Consider the following 18186-nt stretch of genomic DNA (forward strand, 5'->3'; position numbering starts at 1 on the left):
CTGTCACAACCCATGCATTTGCAGAGAGCAGCGTGCTCAGACCTCCGCAGCTGCTGGCGGGGAGGAATGTTGGTGCTGAGGGTGGCAGTGGCGGTGAGGGGGGCTGATGGCGGCAGGAGGAACACTGGTAGAGTTGTAGTTTTGTTAATAACAGCAGTGGGAGCAGGAGTGGGGAGTGAGAGCAGGTCCTGGCTCAGGGACTGACCTAATTGTGAGATTGCTTCACACAGGGGTGGCCAGCCACCAACGTCCCAGCTTTGGAATTGGCACAGTGAACCCTCACTATGTAGGCTGAGGTCACCTCCAAGGGGTTCAATGTCTTAGACAAGGTTGGAAGAGGGGGGCAGCTCTGCGATTCTGGAAGGTCTGCTCAGTTAAGACGAACCCCGTTCCCCACAGGCGGGCTATTCATCGCAGTTGGGGTTAGGTCCGGGGCCGATCGCTAGATCAGAGCTGCTCAAAGTGCTTGTAGCAGGACAACCACTACAGCAGCCTGGATACAAGCTCTTGGGCCACACCTCAGACTTACTGTTGAACCTGACATAGGTTGAAGTTTGAGAAACACTCATCTAAGCTTAGACGGATTCTCCTGAGTCTCCACACCTTGAGGGAGAACTGGAATATTCAGTAAGTCTCATCATCAGGACATGATTGTGTGAGGGTGGAGAGGTCAGGTTGCCCACCATTGCGCACGCACAGACCTGGCCCAACCCTGGGCAGTGCGGCCACTTCCCGAGCCCACATACGTGTGGCCCTGAGGTTCTGGAAGCAGGTGGAGATGACTTTACTAGGTCAACCCTTGTTCCTGAGCAGGGCTCAGAGATGGGGGCTGTGCTGATGGTTCATTCTGTGATATCACCGAAAGTGTGGGATCGAGACTGAATTCTGGAATAACATTTTTTACTTTCCTTCTCACTGTTCGTAGCTTTCTTTTTGCTGATTTACGCTCCTTGAGCCTGGATAGCAGGTGTTTGTCTTACTGTTACGGATCAGCTATGGAGCAGATCTGCGCCTCTCGCCCGCCAGTTGCTCCTGATCACGGGTAGTGTCTGCTTCTCCCCCTTGACTTCCCCAAATGTTGTTTATCAAAGTCTTAAGAAACTCAAGGATTCCCAGATGGCGCTAAGCCAATTTAGTATTGGATTTTGTAACACTGGAAGGTAAACATTATTTTTGCAGAAATGAGTTTTTGTTTCCCTCTCTGAGTTGGTTGGTGAGAAAAAAATGTACAATGTTTTTCTTCCTGTTCTGATAATGTCCGCAAATGTTTCATCTGTTAAGGATGACAGACGATCTCAGGGGAGGGTGTGACACTTCTAGTTACTGTCAGGTGGGGTTTTTTTGCTTCCGTGGGGGGGTGTGGGGGCCCTGTTTTACTTGGCTAACTTGTGGGCTCCCTTACTTTAAGGGGAATGTGGGCTTTGCACTCCACCCCCAACCCAGTCTGGTTTCTCTCCTTTTCCAAATCCCAATGCCCCAGTGCCCACAGATGTGTTCCACCAGGACCAGCCTTTCTGGAAGGCTCTCCTGAGCTGTCCTGTTCTCTCTGCCAACCTTGTCCCATCAGGGTCCACCTGCATCCAGAAGGGAATTCCCTTTTCTCACTGGTCCCACCAGCAACCTCCTGTTGTCTAGATCAATGGCCTTTCTCAGCTCTCCTTCCTCGAATGCATGTGACACTGGAGGTTGAGTAGCTTTTTGAGGGCAGGGATTGTGTCCTCCTCTCCCACAGAGGTTCACTATAAATGTTTATAAAATGAATGTGTATATCCTCCTCTTGAAAACTCTGCCAAACTCTTTATATGATTGATTTCCTATGATGCTATTTCCACAGTCTTTGTCTCTGGCCCTTTCCCTGACTCCTAAACATGTGTGTTCCGCAAAGTGTGGTTCTAAATCTTCTTCACCCCACCTCTTGGAACTGTCATCTTTCCACCCTGTCCCTGAAACCTCTGCCCTGTCTTCTCACCTCTGAACCATCACCTGGGTTCAGCTGTCTACTCCTGAATACTGCCACCTTGACCCGTCCCCAGAGAAACTCATCCACTTGCTCATTTCATCTTCCCAAAGGCGAAACTTTGACATGCATGATTCTGCCACATAAATAGATCCCTTTCTGTGCTTATATTTTTTCTTTGTGCTACATATTCTGGAATAGTGAGCACGCACAACCAAAACTTCTGCTTAACAGAGCACCTGCTACATGAACACTCCCAGCAAAAATGGCATCTCCCTTGGCGACTCTTCACGACACTTTTCCTCTGCGGCCGTGAGCTCCATTTACCTCCTAATACTGAATATTGCAATTTTTGAACACTTCTCCTTAACTAGATTGTAAGCATCTTGAGGGAGCATTTGTGTCCAAATTGTCTCTGAGTCCAGGCAGGGGCACAACCCAATACCTTATGGTTGGCTTGCGATGCCAGGAATCGCCATCACTTTGGGGAGGACATTCTGAATGTTAGATCCTGGGGGGATGCCCTTGTCTGGACTCAAAGACAGTTGAGGGACTGGGAACAGAAGCCGGTCGGTCACTTGTTCTGAAACCTGCTGGATGGATGGCAGCATCTCCCTCAGTGTTCCCGTCAAAGCCCATCAGCTGTCACTTCAGTTGTGTTTGGAATGATGTGTTCCTGAACCTTGTAATAGTGAGAATGGGGCCTACCCCTAGAAAGTGGCCTCAGACTTTACAATGATGTAAAGTTAAAGACATGCTGTTATTCATAGGAGGTTATAAAATTGACCCATATTGATAATGGTAATAAACCAATTATTATTAGATTGAACATTTACTGAATGTGTATCGAAGGCTTTGTATACAGCTTCTCATTTACTCTCAACTGCCATGAGGCTAGTGCCAAACGCTTAGGCATTGTCCTTGTATCCCTTTGTGCCTCTCAAAGCCCTTTACTATCCATATCTCAGTAGCCTTGAGATATGAGAAGCTTAGCAGTGCTGAACTACACTCTTTTTCCAACCTCACAAATCTCTACCCATATCACTCCCCTGCAGTCTCACAACCACTTACCAAATGAGGAAATCACTTGATACTTGGACATGGTGGCCGATGTAGCCGGGAGCTGACATCCAGTTCCTGGGCAGAGCCACAACTAGGTCCCAGGCTGCCTGGCACCAAATGCTAACAGTGCCTGCAGGTCTCCTGGCACGGTGCGCCACATTCAGGATGTTCTCCTTTAAGTGACAGAGATTCCTGCATCACAGGCCAGCCTGGCGAGTGGGTGGGATTCCCTTCGTCGTATTCCATGGGGCTCTGCCCACCTTGTGGTTCTTTGCCTTCTCTGGTGTGTCCCTCCGTCCCTACCCGACACTTGTGGGGAATACACAAACACAAAGCAGGCATGGCCTGCCCGACCTTCTTGCAGGCATTCTTGCTCCGAGAAGCTTACTTAGCTGAAAGGAAAACCCAACCAACGTTAAGTCCGTGGGTGGTTTCCAGAAGCTGAAATCTCTGTGGGACACTCTAGTCCCCACTGTTGGTTACCCTTTCTCTCACGGTGTGTGAGGAAGCAGAGGGTCCCAGCTTCTCCATCAGCCCCCCGACCAGTTCTGGGACAGTGGTAAAGATGACAGCCACATGGGCAAGACACCAGCCATGATCACTTTTATCGAGGGCGTACTGTGTGCCAAGTGTCTGCTAAGTCGACCCTATGCATTCTGAGCTCAGTGGTTCTCAAAGTGTGGTTCCCCACGCCAGAGCATTGGTTTGCAAGTTTGAGAACCACAGCTCAGGCATACAGGCTGTTTTTACCACCTTGGCCATGGCTTCTTCAGGCTCCCTGGGCTGCTCTGAGGTTTCTGTTAAGATCCCTCAAACCCATGTGGAGGGGAAGAGAGAAGATCAAATAATTCCTAATCCCAGCTACTCAGTGTCAAGCATTTGCACTGTACCACGGATAATTCTAGGCATTGTCTACCGATTAACTCATTTAATCCTAACAGTGACCCTAGGGAGCCACTACTATTATTATCATCACCCTTCTCATCACCTTAGATGAGGAAACTGAGGCACAAATTGAATGGCTAATTTGCCCAGAGTCACTTGGAATCTGAACCCAAGGCAGTTGGCTCCAGTCTCACCCTAACCACATGTTGCACCACGTGGACGTCTGTTCCCTCCCACCCCAGGTTCCATTTTTTTCACCTTGGGGATGATGCATCTTAACCACTGACCTCCCTGAATTAGACTGCTCAGGCTGCCATAACAAAAGACTACAGACCGAGTGGCTCAAACAACGGTATTTTATTTTCTCACAGTTTTGGAGGCTGGAATTTCAAGAGCAAGGCGTGGCAGGGTTGCTTTCCTCTGAGGCCTCTCTCCTTAGCTTGCAGATGGCTGTCCTTTTCATACGGCCTCTCCACACGGCCGTCCCTCTGTGCACGTGCACCCCGATGTCTCTTTGTGTGTCCAGATTGCCCCTTCTTGTAAGGACACCAGTCAGATTGGGTTAGAGCTCACCTTAACAGCCTCCTTTTAATTCAGTCATCCTTTAAAGATCCTATCTCCAAGTACAGTCACATTCCGGGATACTGGGGGTTAGGGCTTCAACACATGGATTTGGAGGCAACACAGTTCAGCCCATGACACTCCCAGTCCCCGTCATTCATGCCTTTGGCCGACAGTAGCTATTTCATGTCTCCATACCCTGAGTCCTCTTTTACCCCCATCGAACGAAACCCACCATTCTCTGTATGTCTTCCTGGGTCGGACGGCTACATCTCTTCCAGGGACAACAGGCATGATGCAGAGAGATCAGCCGCTATGTATGCTACGAATGTGTGGCTTTAATTTGACAAAAGCTACCATGCGCACCTGGGAATTGAGGGATCAGCACAATATCTGGTAAAACAGGCATTTTAGATTTTTCTATATTGAAATCAGAAATAGCAATGTTTCTTAAGGTATTATTTGTGGACCCTGGCACCAGAATCGCCTGGGCCGCCCTTGGACATGACAGTGACTTAGAGAAGGAGAGTCTCCAGGGGTGGATCCCTTGAGTCCACAGATCTAAGAATCCCTCTGTGTCAGCCCTTCTCCATCCTCCCACGTCTGGTGGTTCTTAGGTATGCAAAGGTGTCAGCCTTTCTGTCTGTGGAGTTAGACACAGTTGGGTTGTGTTTCAGCTCTTCCATTAGCAGGTGTGTGACCTTGGAACAGGTTAGCCTCCCTAAGATTGTGTCTTCATTTGCAAAATGGAATTAATCTAGCAAATCAATGGAATTAATCTCGAAACCTCCTAGGGTTGCTGTCAGGATTAAATTAGATTATAGAAATAAAGTACTTCCCCACCTGCTTGTTTCAGAAGGGAGGGAGTTCAATCCCTGGTAGCATTAGCTCTGCCACCAAGGTAGCATTTCTACTACTGAGCAAAGACTTCTCTTGCATCCCAAGACATATCCTGTAAGAACTAGTCTATGTGCAGATGGAAAAGCCCATATAGAAGTTGATAAACAGGACCCAGGAGGTGGCAGGAGGATGGGAATCCCAGCCAAGTTAGAAGGAAGGGCCACAAAGAAAAGAAATCTCAAAGGACATCTGCAGCTCACAGCACTTGGGATATAAAAGCCAGGCCTGGTTTCTATCCAGCTGTATAAATTGCACACTGTCAAACCATAGCTGTCCTGGGTGAGTGTGGCAGAGGTGTCTTCTCACTCCCAGACTGACTGGGATTTCTTTTCTGCTAGAATTACTAACATGCATTTGTGTGTGTGTGTGTGTGTGTGTGTGTGTGTGTGTGTGTGTGTGTGCTCTCTGAATTCCCTGAGATCTGTGGGCCTAACAGTGGGTTGGATGCACATTTGAAGTGACATGTTTTTGGACCTTCTTGCATTTTGTCATTTGTAGAGGAGCTGAAGGCCCCCCTGGAGGAGTACGTCCACAAACGCTACCCCGGGCTCGTGAAAGTGGTGCGAAATCAAAAGAGAGAGGGCCTGATCCGAGCTCGCATTGAGGGCTGGAAGGCGGCCACCGGCCAGGTCACCGGCTTCTTTGATGCCCACGTGGAATTCACTGCTGGCTGGTAGGTCATGAGCTGGAGCTTAGGGGCACTCAGGACTTGTGCTGGGGTTGGGAGGGGCTGGAAGCTGGGAGGTGGGACATTTTACCTGTTTCCTCTGGGGCCACTGGAAGAGTGGGGATAGACCGATTGAAGAAGAAAGGGAGACCATTGTCTGGGTTATAAAGCTGAAAGAAGTTTGTCTGCTTTCTATTCAGTTCATCATCATTGTCTTCATCATTGTCATCATCATCATCAAAATTTGTAGTGAAAATGGTGTGTGTTAGAACTCAATGTAATCCTTGCAAAGGGGGCAAAGACTGTCATATCTTTATTGTTCTCTTTTCCCACTTGGCTGTTGTCTTTCCTGGGAAGGATGGTGACTGTTATTGTGAGAAAAGAAGTACGTTCGTAATTCTAACAACTCAGGCAAAGCTTCCTCAATTTATGGGATTATATTTAACATCATTCAGAGGAAGAGGAAGTTTATTTTGTACAAATGTGGCCCTGATGTTTTTCCGGGTGTAAAGAGAAATTGGTATGAGAGAAATTGGTGAGTCTACTGGGAGTAGAAGATTTTTGGATGTATGAAGAGTGAAGCATTGAAAATGCCCAAATAATTCAATGAGTGTGTTGAAATTGAAATAGGATTTTACAGTTTAAAAGCATGGTCTGATGGTTATTGCTACCTAACCAAGGAAAAATCGAGTTGGAGGTTAAAGAACTTGTGCTCTGCATTGGTTAATTAGTAAGAAGCGGAGCCTTATATTTCACAAATAACCTTTATTTACATTCAGTGATAGCGTGTTGAATGGGTGTTGTTCACAGTATTAGATTTGGAGAACCGATATCGCATCACTAATGAAACATTAAAATGTCTGTTCTTGTTCATTTGCAACAACCTTTAGAATCCTTTTAATGACCAGACAAAAGAACGGCTATGCCTGTGACCACACAAAAACATGGGGCCGTGGTTAACAATGGCCCCTTCAAGTGCACGCCGGGATCTGTTGCCATTTCAGACACCAGTTTTCTCTCTGGTCTTTTGCTGCCATCAAACCCTGATGACTCCCAGCTGCCTGTCTTCAGTCCTGACCTCTCCCCTGAGCTTGGGAGGTTCATCTCTGGTAATAATCACTCTCAAAGTGTGGTGCCCAGACTGGCAGCATCTGCAGCATCTGGGGACTTGTCAGAAATGCAAATTATTGGGCTCCACCTTGGAGGGGGAGGGTCCATCGACCTGTTTTAACCAGCCCCCCAGGTGACTGTCCAGGAAGCACTGAGCTAGACGCCTTCTGCACAGATGCACTCTGATGTTCCCCTGCAGCCTCAGGCTTGGCTTATCTGTCTTTTCCGCTGCATCGTTGCCTCCTTGTTTTTTTCATGTCGAAACTGGTGGCTCCACCATGTCCCTATCACTTGATTCTTCCTTTGCCATCATGTCACTCATCCAGTCAACCTGCTGTTTCTCACGTCTCCCTCCTCTGTGTTGTGACTGCCACCTCCCAGCTCCGTGCTTCATTGTCATTCACCCAAACGAATGCAGTGGCCGCCTGAATTCATCCTTTTCATGAGTATTTGCTGAGTGCCTAACATGTCCCTGATGCTGTGCTAGGCTCGGGGTGTGCCGGGTGCCGAGTGGCTTCTCAGGACTTTGAGTGGTAGCGCTGGCACAGTCCTGGGAAAACTGGGACAGTTGGTCACCCAGCTGAGGTTCAAAGTCTTCCCTCAACTCTGCAGTCTAACTCTGGTCCGTCTAGTCTAGTCCTCCTGGCCTCTCATTCTAACGAGACCCATGACTCATTTTCCACACTTCTACCAGAGTGGCATGTGGCCCTCTCCGGATTAAAACCCTTTGCAGTTTTTCATCACAGGGTAGATGAAGTGTCTCAACTTGTACTGGTTTATACTGCAGTAATAACCTCCAATCTTGGTGACTTATGACAATAAAGATTTCTCTCTTGTCTGTGTGGCACGTCAGCCACGGTTGTTTGTCTGTGGCTTTGACTGATTGATCCTCTGTGTTCTGGGATCCAAGGAGAACTCCTGCCTAGGACATACCCTCTTTGTGGCTCAGGGAGAAGAAGGACGACTGAATCTCATAATGGCTATGACAGTTTCTGCTCAGATGCAGTGTTGTCACTTCTGCTCACATCCTGTTGGCAAACCAATTCACAGGTCCAAGCCAAATGTTAATCGGAGGTTGAGGGAGGAGTGCAGTCCCACAGGGAAGCTCTGCAGGCCCCTGGTAATAGGCTCGACGTCCCCAGGGAGGGGAACAAATAACTGGGAACTGTCAGGTCATACTCTGTCTTGTAGACAATAGGATCAGAGTCCTCGGCTGCAGAAGTGTTACTGGAACTGAGGTCCTCTGCCCCTGCACTCGGTGACTCTGTCACTGCTCAGTGATGGGCGGACCTGAGCTTCCATATGCGCAGCCCCAGACCTGCATGGGGGGAAGCACAGCCCTTCAGGAAGGCAGTGGAGCTTCGGGATTAGGCCTGAAATCAAACCATCTAGGATAGAAACCTGGTTCTGCCACCAGCTGGCTGATGGCCTGGGGCAAGCCACTTAACCTCCCTGGGCCTCAGTTGCCTCATTTGTAAAATGATGATCCTAGTACCTACCTCTTAGGACTGTTGTGGGGGCTGCATTATTAAGCACTTGTAAAATATTTGGAATAGCACGTAATAAGTGCTTGATAAATATCAGCTGTCTTTAGCTGAGAGGGAAAAATAGCACACATTCAAAGATTCGCAAAGGCAGCCTGCAGTCAGTGTGACTTGAATAAGGTAGAGGAAATGGTCTAAGATTGAGAAAAGGAAAAAGGCTTCCTACCGGGGGAAATTAGGGAAGGCTTCCTGGGAGAGGTGGCGCTTGATCTAAGCCTCTTCCATGGGCTTAGATCAGGCTTTCTGCCAATGGCATGGGCATCCCCAGAGGAGAACAGCGCAAGTGCAGGCTTGCCGGGCCCAGGCTCCGTGGCACGTCTAAAGTCTTGGAAAGTCAGGCCCATTTGGCTTCAGCCTGCACGGTGTGTGCAAAACTACCTGGGGCAGGTAATGGCCCAGGGTATATTTTATTGCTCATTTTAAATAGAAAGATGAGATGAGCCAACAGGTAATTCAATAGCTGCAAATGAAAAGAGATGGGCTGTCGACGTGCGCTGTCATTATTCTTCCAAATAATGCAGAGGAATGGGGTTTTCGCTTGACTCTTTTCCAAAGCCTGCGCGCTCCTCCAAGATGGGAGATGAATGCACTGGCTTAGGAGAGCCATCTTTTCCTTCTCAAATACGGGAAATGAGCCCTTCCTACGTCCGCCCCCGAGACACGCGATGGCGGAGGTGTCGACCATCTGTTTTCTCCTAAGCCAGCCGGCTACACCTTGAACCCGGAGCCGGATCCCTGACTAATGCCTGCTGCAGCCCTGGGGGGTGGCGCAGGAGGCAGGATTCTGCCTGCTTTTGCATTTAGTTAGTTCCCAGCCTTGTATTGCTAAGCAATTCAATTAGATCCCTTTTAAGAAATCAATTAAATAATCAATTAAAACAACTGAAATAGTCACACGCACAAAGAAGCTAGTGAAATGCTTATTAAAACCAGGTCAGCTAGGGCAGAAGTGACTATTTTGGGAAAGGGAATTCAGTGCCAGCAGGAAAAAACAAGAGGGAGCAGTCAGTGCCCTGAGGGGAAACTTACGACACTGTGTAGCGCCGTGGTGCCATGCAAATCGTGCACAGCCAGTCCGCTGTCAGTGCGAGAGAGAGGCTTGGCACTTTCCCAGGGAGGGGACCCCATGCTCTGAATTCTTGCTCCAGGCTTCTCGTGCCAGTACAGGCATCACTGTAGTGATTGCGACAAGGGCGAAAGCACGAGCTGTTTCACACACTTCACAGTCCACGCGTGAAGCTGCATGATCCAACATGGGCAGGTCACGGGGCTTCAGGAAGCCCCAGGTTCCGTCTCAGTCGCAGCCTGCCCAAAGCCCAGCCTCCTAGCTAAGTGGCTTCTGTTCATGTCCTGTGGTCTGGGGGTCTTGGGGAGTGTGCCTTGGGAAAGACACTTGATTTCCGCTTCTCTGTGTTTCAGGGCCGAGCCGGTTCTATCCCGCATCCAGGAAAACCGGAAGCGAGTGATCCTCCCCTCCATCGACAACATCAAACAGGACAACTTTGAGGTGCAGCGCTATGAGAACTCGGCCCACGGGTACAGCTGGGAGCTGTGGTGCATGTACATCAGCCCCCCGAAAGACTGGTGGGACGCCGGAGACCCTTCTCTCCCCATCAGGTTTGTGGCAGGCGAGCTCTGGCGGCCAGTGAGCACCCAAATTCAAGGGCAAAGAGAACCCACTGACAGTGGCCAGGAGAGACTGTCTTGGGCTAGAGCGGCAGTGTGCAGACGGCTCCTTAGGGATCTCAGGTGTCTTGGGATCACAGTTTTCTTGCAGAGGGAGGAGGACGTTGCATTTTGTTCCTTTGGCTAACTTTTTCAAGTGCAGCTTTCGTAGAGCGATACTGAAAGTTGAAAATTGATGGTATTGCTCACACTTCTTTATTCTTCCTCATATATGATCAACTGTGTTCAGGAGCTTTTAAGTATGAAGTTTGAAGCGTGTTATTTCCTGGGGCTGTTTCACACTGGAAACCTTGTACTGTTGCAGTGTTTCCCACCCTTTTTCATGAGACAGGACCACATAGAAAAGGACAGTAGTTGTGTGGCACCCTGGGGAACTGGGGGGGCCTTTGGGGAGCCCTATATGGCTCTTGCCCCAAGTCCCACCCAGCTGCCCCCGGGACACAGAGATCAACATCTCTTGACAGACCAGTTGGGAAGCTCAAATATAAAGAAGGTTGAATGGCCTGGGCACAGTGGTTCATGCCTGTAATCCCAGCACTTTGGGAGGCTGAGGTGGGAGGATCACTTGAGGCCAGGAGTTCCAGACCAGCCTGGGCAACATAGCAAGATCCCATCTCTTCTAAAAAAAAAAATTAAAAATTAGACAGGCCTGGTGAAGCACACCTGTAGTCCCAGCTACTTGGGAGGCCAAGGCAGGAGGACTGCTTGAGCCCAGGAGTTTGCGGTTACAGTGAACTATGATCGTGCCACTGCACTCCAGCTTGGGTGACAGAGCATGACCCTGTCTTAAAAAAAAGGAGGTTGAATGAAGCAGATTGATTTTGATGCTATATTAGTTTCCTGTTGCTGCTGTAATAAATTACCACACACAGAATGACTTAAAACAGCACCAGTTTATTCTGTTACAGTTCTAGAGATCAGAAGTCCAAAATGAGTCTTATGGAGCTCAAATCAAGGTGTCGGGAGGGCTGGGTCCTTCTGGAGGTTCTAGTGGAAAACCCATTTCCTTACCTTTTCCACCTTCCAGAGGCTGCCCCCTTCCTTGGCTCCTGGCTACGCCACATCTCCCTTCCTCTCCTGCTCCTTTTGTCACCTGGCCTTCCTCCTTTGCTTTCTCGCCTCCCTCTTATAAAGGCTCTGTGGTTACATGTGGGATCCATATGAATAATCCAGGGTGGTCTCCCCATCCCAAGATTCCTAACTTAACACATCTGCAGAGTCCTTTCCCATGTAAGGGAACATTCACAGGCTCCAGAGATTAGGATGTGGGTTTTTCCAGGGGGAAGGGCATTAAGCAGCCCACCACAAATGCTCTGATCGTCAACCAAGGCGATCCCCAGGTTGTAGTTCGGTACGCTCTGTGAGTTCTACTAAAGGGCCAAACTGACTCTGAAAATCATGGTTCTGTCTTAGATCAGAAGAGACAGGAGAGGCCTGCTTACCTGGGCATGGCTTTAGGGGTATGCTTATTGGTATTAAGGGGGATAGGAAGACGGAATCGTGTATTAACCGTGAGGACTCTACAGATAGCCATGAAGTTCTTTCTCTGTTTACAAATTTGTGATAAACAAGAGTATGATTTTGAGAAGTTCTCTTATTTTCTGCTTAAACTGAAAGCTGAAAAATTGCATTTGCGTAGATCCACCCGTGGGCAATTTTGTGCAACAGGGAAGGTAATCTTTTGGGCCTGTAACTTCCTTAGCTGGAGCCATCTCATAGCTCAGTCCCCATCAACGGGGACTCAGTGCAGTCCCGTTCGTGCAATGCTGCAGGCCCATGCTCTTGGATGTCTGCACATATTAATAATAGCATAGACTCATCACTAAGGTGATACCTGAGAACCAAGGTGTAACCTTCAGGGATATTTAAACTTTAATGGCGAGTGCTTGAAGACACGTGGACCTTTGGAGCTTAAAGGGATGAAATTCAAACGATGGACTGACAGACAGTGAGTTTCCTGTTTTGGCCAAAGGATGCTTCCTCCCAGGTGACCTCCCTGACACACGGGAGGCCGGCCTCCAGCCACGAGAGATAACCGAATAAGAGTGTGACCGTCAATGTTAGCAACAGAGGGAAAGAAGTGGTTACAGCGCTGTGCTTTGGGGATGCTCAGCAAACGTCTCTGAGTATGTAAGTCACTAAGTGAAAAGTTAGCTTGTATTTCAAGAGTTACGGTAACATTAACAGATGATTAATATGCACTTTAAAAGGACTCAAGAAAATAGAGTCGTGATCATGAGTCATTAATATTACATGCATCTCTGATGTACAAAATGGAATCAAATGCCAGTGATCACTTTTTAATGTATCTTAACTTACGAAATGCTCAATCTGTTAATAGTTGATGGGAACATTTAATTGAAGGAAAGAATTTTTATGGTCCTTCTGAAATTATTAAGCAGATACAATATGGTTTCTTAAACGTTAGGACATAGCAGTTTCTCCTTCTCTCTGTGATGCCAACATTTTAATAGTTACGATTTTACTCTGGTAAAGGATGGGATGAGGAGAACCTTTCATAATCCAAATAGCACTAGATTAGATGAGGCTTTAGATACTTAGACTTCCCGGTAGGCAACATAATATAGGAGGTTTTGCGTTAAGGGAATTTATAACCTTTCTGTTTTCGTTCTTTCCCTGTTATTTCCTATATATCTTTTTGTTCTCCTGCCTGGTAAATAGCTATTTTCTAAGGTTTTCTGTTTTTCCACTGGTCTTCTTTGTCTACACGGGAGCTTCAGGTGCAGAGAGTGGGCAGGTACCATTAAAGAGGACGAGAACCAAGTGTAGGATGGGGCTGCAGGGGCTAAGGAGTGCATGTCCCACCCAAGGAGCCAACTGCTGCTGCCCCCACGTGATGGTGCTGGGGGGACACAGGGCCAGCATGGCCCAGTCCTCAGACTTTTAAGAGAAGCCATATATATATATAGATCCTTTGTGATCTATATCCTGACTTCTATTAATAAATGTTACCAATAAATCCCTCTTCTTCCAAACTATAAGGACCCAACCACATGTTTCCAGACTGCATTTCACCACGTGACCCCAGAATTTGATATTAGCGCCCCACTTGCTCCCTTCCCTTGGACACCACTGCAGTTCCCAGGGTGGCTGTCATCCGTGCTTCTCACGCTGGGAGCTGCAGGCCCCTGCGGAACATGATATCACCGTGGGGCTGGAGATCTGGGGAGAGCATCGCTCAAGGCCACAGAAGAAACATGGCCAGACTTCCTGGAGCTTGAGTTAAGCCCGCAGAGATTCCCCTCCCATCATTCCTTTGAGTGCCCACAGCCCTCTCTGCTGCGGTTCTTCTGTGTGAGAGCTTGTGAAGCACTGACCCGGCTCTGCCTCTGTGTCCCAAATCTGTGTCTTAAACCCTCATCATTCTCCAGAGCAACTTCATTTCTGTTGTCACATCAACAGCCCATCATTGGACCAGTGGATTTTAAACTTTGAGTCAAGGACCTCTCCGATTATTTGATGAAAGCCATAGATCATATGCCCCCGAACATGCATAAGTGAATATAACTTTGCATATAATTTCATGAGGTTCATAGATGCCTTGAAGCCCATCTCCTAAGGAGCCTTAGGGCTTATATTGTGAACCACTGCTAGATATTTCTACTTAGCCCTGCTAGTTGGAGAGCTTTTCTTAACCTTTCCTCATCACCCAGTGATCCGTGTGCTTTGCGAAGCCAGGGCCGTGGGTGTCTGTTTCACAGCTGGTTCCTGAGTGCCTAGTGGGCACCTGGCACTTAGCAGATAAGCCAAAAATGTTTATCGAGTGAATGGATGGGTGAGTGGCATCTGAGGCTCAGACGAGAGATCAGGGCTCGAAAATGATTAGAAAGAGGATGAGAGTGCCCAGAGGTGCATTAGAGAGGGAGAAGGAAGATGTCACTATTTCTGGGATGAAGGGAGCGTTCACGAAGGACGCTGATGGGAAATGACGGTCGGGGAGGTAGGAGGAGAACCAGGTTCTAAAACCCAAGGCAACGGGCGTAGAGATCCAATACCAGAAAGATGAAACACAACCCTGGCTTAAGCGATTAGCTTGTCATAACTTTAGGGAAAGCATTTTAAGGGAGTATTTAGGTCTGAAGCTAGAATTGAATGGGACAGGAAGAAGGGAGGATTGTGAGTGCAGATGACACTTTTAAGGTATTTGGGGGAGACCTGGAGAGGGAGGGGACAGGAACAGAGCAAGGGGTATGAAGTCAAGTGACATATACTTTTTAGAACGGGAGAGACTGAGCACATACCTCTAGCGCACTGGAGACTAGAGCTCACGGGCTCTATTTATAAAACACCTGTTGTTTTTGTTTCCTGTTGCCCCGTTGAATTTGTTCAGTGCAGTGAGCACGTCCCTTGTCCCTGGCTGCTAACTCCAGCAGACACTATGATGTTTCTTATCCTTGTTGGGAAAAAACAATTCCTGAAGTCACTTTAAGTCACAAACAGGCCTCAGTTCCATTATTGAAATTGTCCAGTCTCATGCAGTCATAAAAACATGAACTTAATTGAAATTAAAATCTCCTCCCATCCCTGCACTGCGACGAGCTGACTGTCTGCTGTGGGGAAGGGGCCGTGCTCCTTCTTCTTTCTCTCCATCCTTCCTCCCCGGCCCCCAGGTGCAGAGTCTGAACCCACCTGGGGCCCAGCATGGGGAGGAAAAGGGGGGAAGCAGGATGGAGGATTCTTGTTCCATGGGTGCCGGCTTGTGGGGGTTTGCACTCTCTGGGCCAGCAGTGTCACAGCGGATTCTTTCCACATTTGGAAGGTTCTTCCGATTCCTTAGCGTGGGGTGCGGACAATCTGAACCTCTGTGCTGCTTTCCCCGTGCAGACTCCGCACGTGCAGGCAGCGCCTCCCGCCAGCTGCCCTTGTCCAGCTCAGCCCACTTCTGCCTTCTCATCAGCCCCACGCCCTCTTACCCTCTACCGCTGGGGTCTCCCTGCTCCAGTGTGGGGCATCCTTTCTGGTTTTGTTTGTTTTGTTGAGGATGGTGTTTTTTGTTGTGGCAAAATATATGTAACATAAATTTCACCATTTTAGCCATTTTAAAATACGGAATTCAGTGGCATTAAGGACATTCGCAATGTTGTGCAACCATCACCACTATCTACTTCCAGAATTTTTGCATCACCCCGGTGGAGACCCAGTACCCATTATGCAGTCACTCCCCACCCCAGCCCCTGACAGCTCCCCATGTACGTTCTGTCTCTATGAATGTGCCTGTTCTGGACATTTCATTTAAGTGGAATCACATAATATATGGCTTTTTGTGTCTGGCTTCTTTTACTAGCATAACGTTTACGAGGTCTGTCATGTCGTAGCAGGCATCGGTACTTCATTGCTTTTGTTGGTGGGCATCCCTTTTAAAGTGGTCCCAGCTCCACATGCCTTCTGTGGGTCCCCTATCTGGATTCTGGGATTTGCACACCTTTGTGTGTCCCTCTTGGCGGGGGAGAGACACCCCCTCTGCCAATAGGGCTCCCCTCTGCCCCACAGGGCACCTTCCCTTTCCTGAGGATGAGTCACACACCAGTGAGGATGTTTCTACTCTGCCAGGAACCGTGGCCACCAGGCTTGGGGTTAGATGGTAGGACCCCCGCTCCAGGGATACCCTCCTGACACATTCCTCTCCCAGATTCCCTCACTCATCATTAATAGTCAGCTGATCATTTTTGGCTATTTATCAAACTTTTTGCATGATCTCTTTGCATATAGCATCTGTTGTCAGAATGTCTTCAGCCCCACTGAGGGTGCAAAGAACCCCTTTTAACACAGTACATGGAGCTGAAGGCACGAACAAGGAGAGGGGGAAGGTCTGAAGACAGGAAGGAAAGAGGGGCTGATTGGGAAAGAAAGACCCTGAAGAGGGAGGAGGGCTAGGTCAGGGGCACGAAGAGCAGTTTGGTCTTGAACAGCAGGAAGAGAGAGCTCCTGCTCTGTGACTTCTATTTTCCTCGTGAGTGAGGAGGTGAAATTATTTGTTAAGCATGAGAGTTAGGCCTTGGCTAAGGGGCTGCAGGAAAGTGGTAAAGGTCTCCTTCCTGATAGGAATGGGAATGGATGAGCTGACTGAGAACCTTAAAAAAAAAAAAAAAATGGTTATTTTGAGGACCCAGGAATATAAATCCAACAGAATTCCCCCCAGGATTTCTTAACAAAAAGCTACTATGAATTCAGTTGCGCTTTGATGTAAACTTAAGTTTTATTATTCATAACGTTACGCACACCTATGGGAGAAAAGTTGCAGAGATAAGAGTGAAGGATGGCATTTATTTAGCCTGAAGGCACTGGGTGAGGTGTGCTGTGAATCCTGAAACCCTGGCTTAGCTCTGCAGCCTTCAGAGGACTGGCGCTCACGGCCTGGGATCCGCTGATCCCTGCAGTTCCTCCCAGCTGTAAAAGCCCAGGACTTTTACCACGAGAGGGCAGGATCTACAGTATCGTAGATGGGACATTTCACAGCATGTTGCTTTCAGGGCACCGGCTGAAAGCTGAGTCAGGCATCTCCTGTAAGGTGACAGTGGTTCCTCCCTGCGCTATGTTAGGTGGCCCTGTAATTAGTGACATTACTCATTAATAACTAATTCAAGCTGATGATTAACAATTAGCAATCCTTAACCCAGCATATAATTTGATAATAAATTATAAGGTACAGGAGCCGTTAGAGCCTGTTAGACCGGTTTAGTTGAAAGGGCTGGCCTAGAAGTGTGGAGTTGCTGGGATCTTGGATTCCGGGCACAGATGTATGTAAAGGGAGGAGGTTATTTTTTCCTCCCCAGAGGAATATGACTGGCTTACACAGGAGGAAAGCATTAAGTGAAGAATCAGACTTTTTTAGACTTTAAAATAGAGATATCTTCTCTGTGCATCAGCAAATATATTTTAGGAGCCAAGTGTGCGCTCATCGTGTGGTCGGCCTTTCTGGCAGGGACAGTGTTGGTAAATGAAACGATTCTCCTGTCCTCAAGGAGTTTTCACGGGCTGGTTGGAGACACAGGCCTCAATACCTGTGATGACACTTCATTGCAGGCAAGTGTGGACTCGTGAGAGGGGGGGCAGTTTGTGGTTGGAGTGGATGGAAAAACTCATAAAAACCGTAACTCACACTGGAATGTTCTGTGTGCCAGGCACTGTTCCTGTGCCTTACCTAATACAAATGCATTTCCTCCTCGTGCTGGTCCCGTGAGATAAGTATTTTTATCATCCTCCTTTTACAGACGGAACAGCTAAGGCACAACGAGTTAAGCACCTTACCAAGGTCACACCCCTGGTAAGAGGTGAAACTGGGACTCAGATCCAGGCAGGCGCAGTCAGTGCTCAATCCCCTGTGCTCTCTTTCCTGCAAAAAAGTGTGACTGGGTGGGCCTTGCACCCTGGAGGAGGTTTTCACTGGCTGAGTATATGAGAGATGGCCCAGTTTGAGGTATAGTAGTGAAAATGAGCGTGTTTGGGGTCTCAAAGACCACCCTTGGGTTCAGTGATCCACTAGGCGTACTGACAAAACTCAGAAAAGCTGTTAATCGGCAGAGATGCATAGGGCAAGGTCCAGGAGAAACCAGGCACAGGCTTCCAGTTGTCCTGTCCTGGTGGAGTCACATGCACAGTGCTGATTGTCCCAGCAATGATGCGTAACGGTGTATACAAAGTGTCACCAACCAGGAAGCTCATCCCCCACTTGGCGTCCAGCGTTTTTACTGGGGGTCAGTCACAGAGGCAGGAAAGCCTGTGTGACTAACCCTGGCGACTCAGGCTCCAGCCCCTGCCCCCCAGAGGTTGAACCACTGCAGCCCAGCCCAGGG

The 18186-nt window shown here is 48.4% G+C and overlaps 1 protein-coding gene across 1 annotated transcript in view; it reads left to right on the forward strand.

Moving 5' to 3' along the window:
- Positions 1–18186, forward strand: part of WBSCR17 (Williams-Beuren syndrome chromosome region 17) — a 404099-nt gene that overhangs the window by 194160 nt on the left and 191753 nt on the right. The window contains exons 4-5 of the mRNA XM_012640253.1: positions 5864–6038; positions 10106–10303. Of these exons, the coding sequence (XP_012495707.1) occupies positions 5864–6038; positions 10106–10303 (373 nt within the window). The remainder of the gene's footprint in view (positions 1–5863; positions 6039–10105; positions 10304–18186) is intronic.

This window comes from Propithecus coquereli, unplaced genomic scaffold (assembly GCF_000956105.1).
Source record: "Propithecus coquereli isolate 6110/MARCELLA unplaced genomic scaffold, Pcoq_1.0 Scaffold150, whole genome shotgun sequence".
In the NCBI taxonomy this organism is placed as follows: Eukaryota; Metazoa; Chordata; class Mammalia; order Primates; family Indriidae; genus Propithecus; species Propithecus coquereli.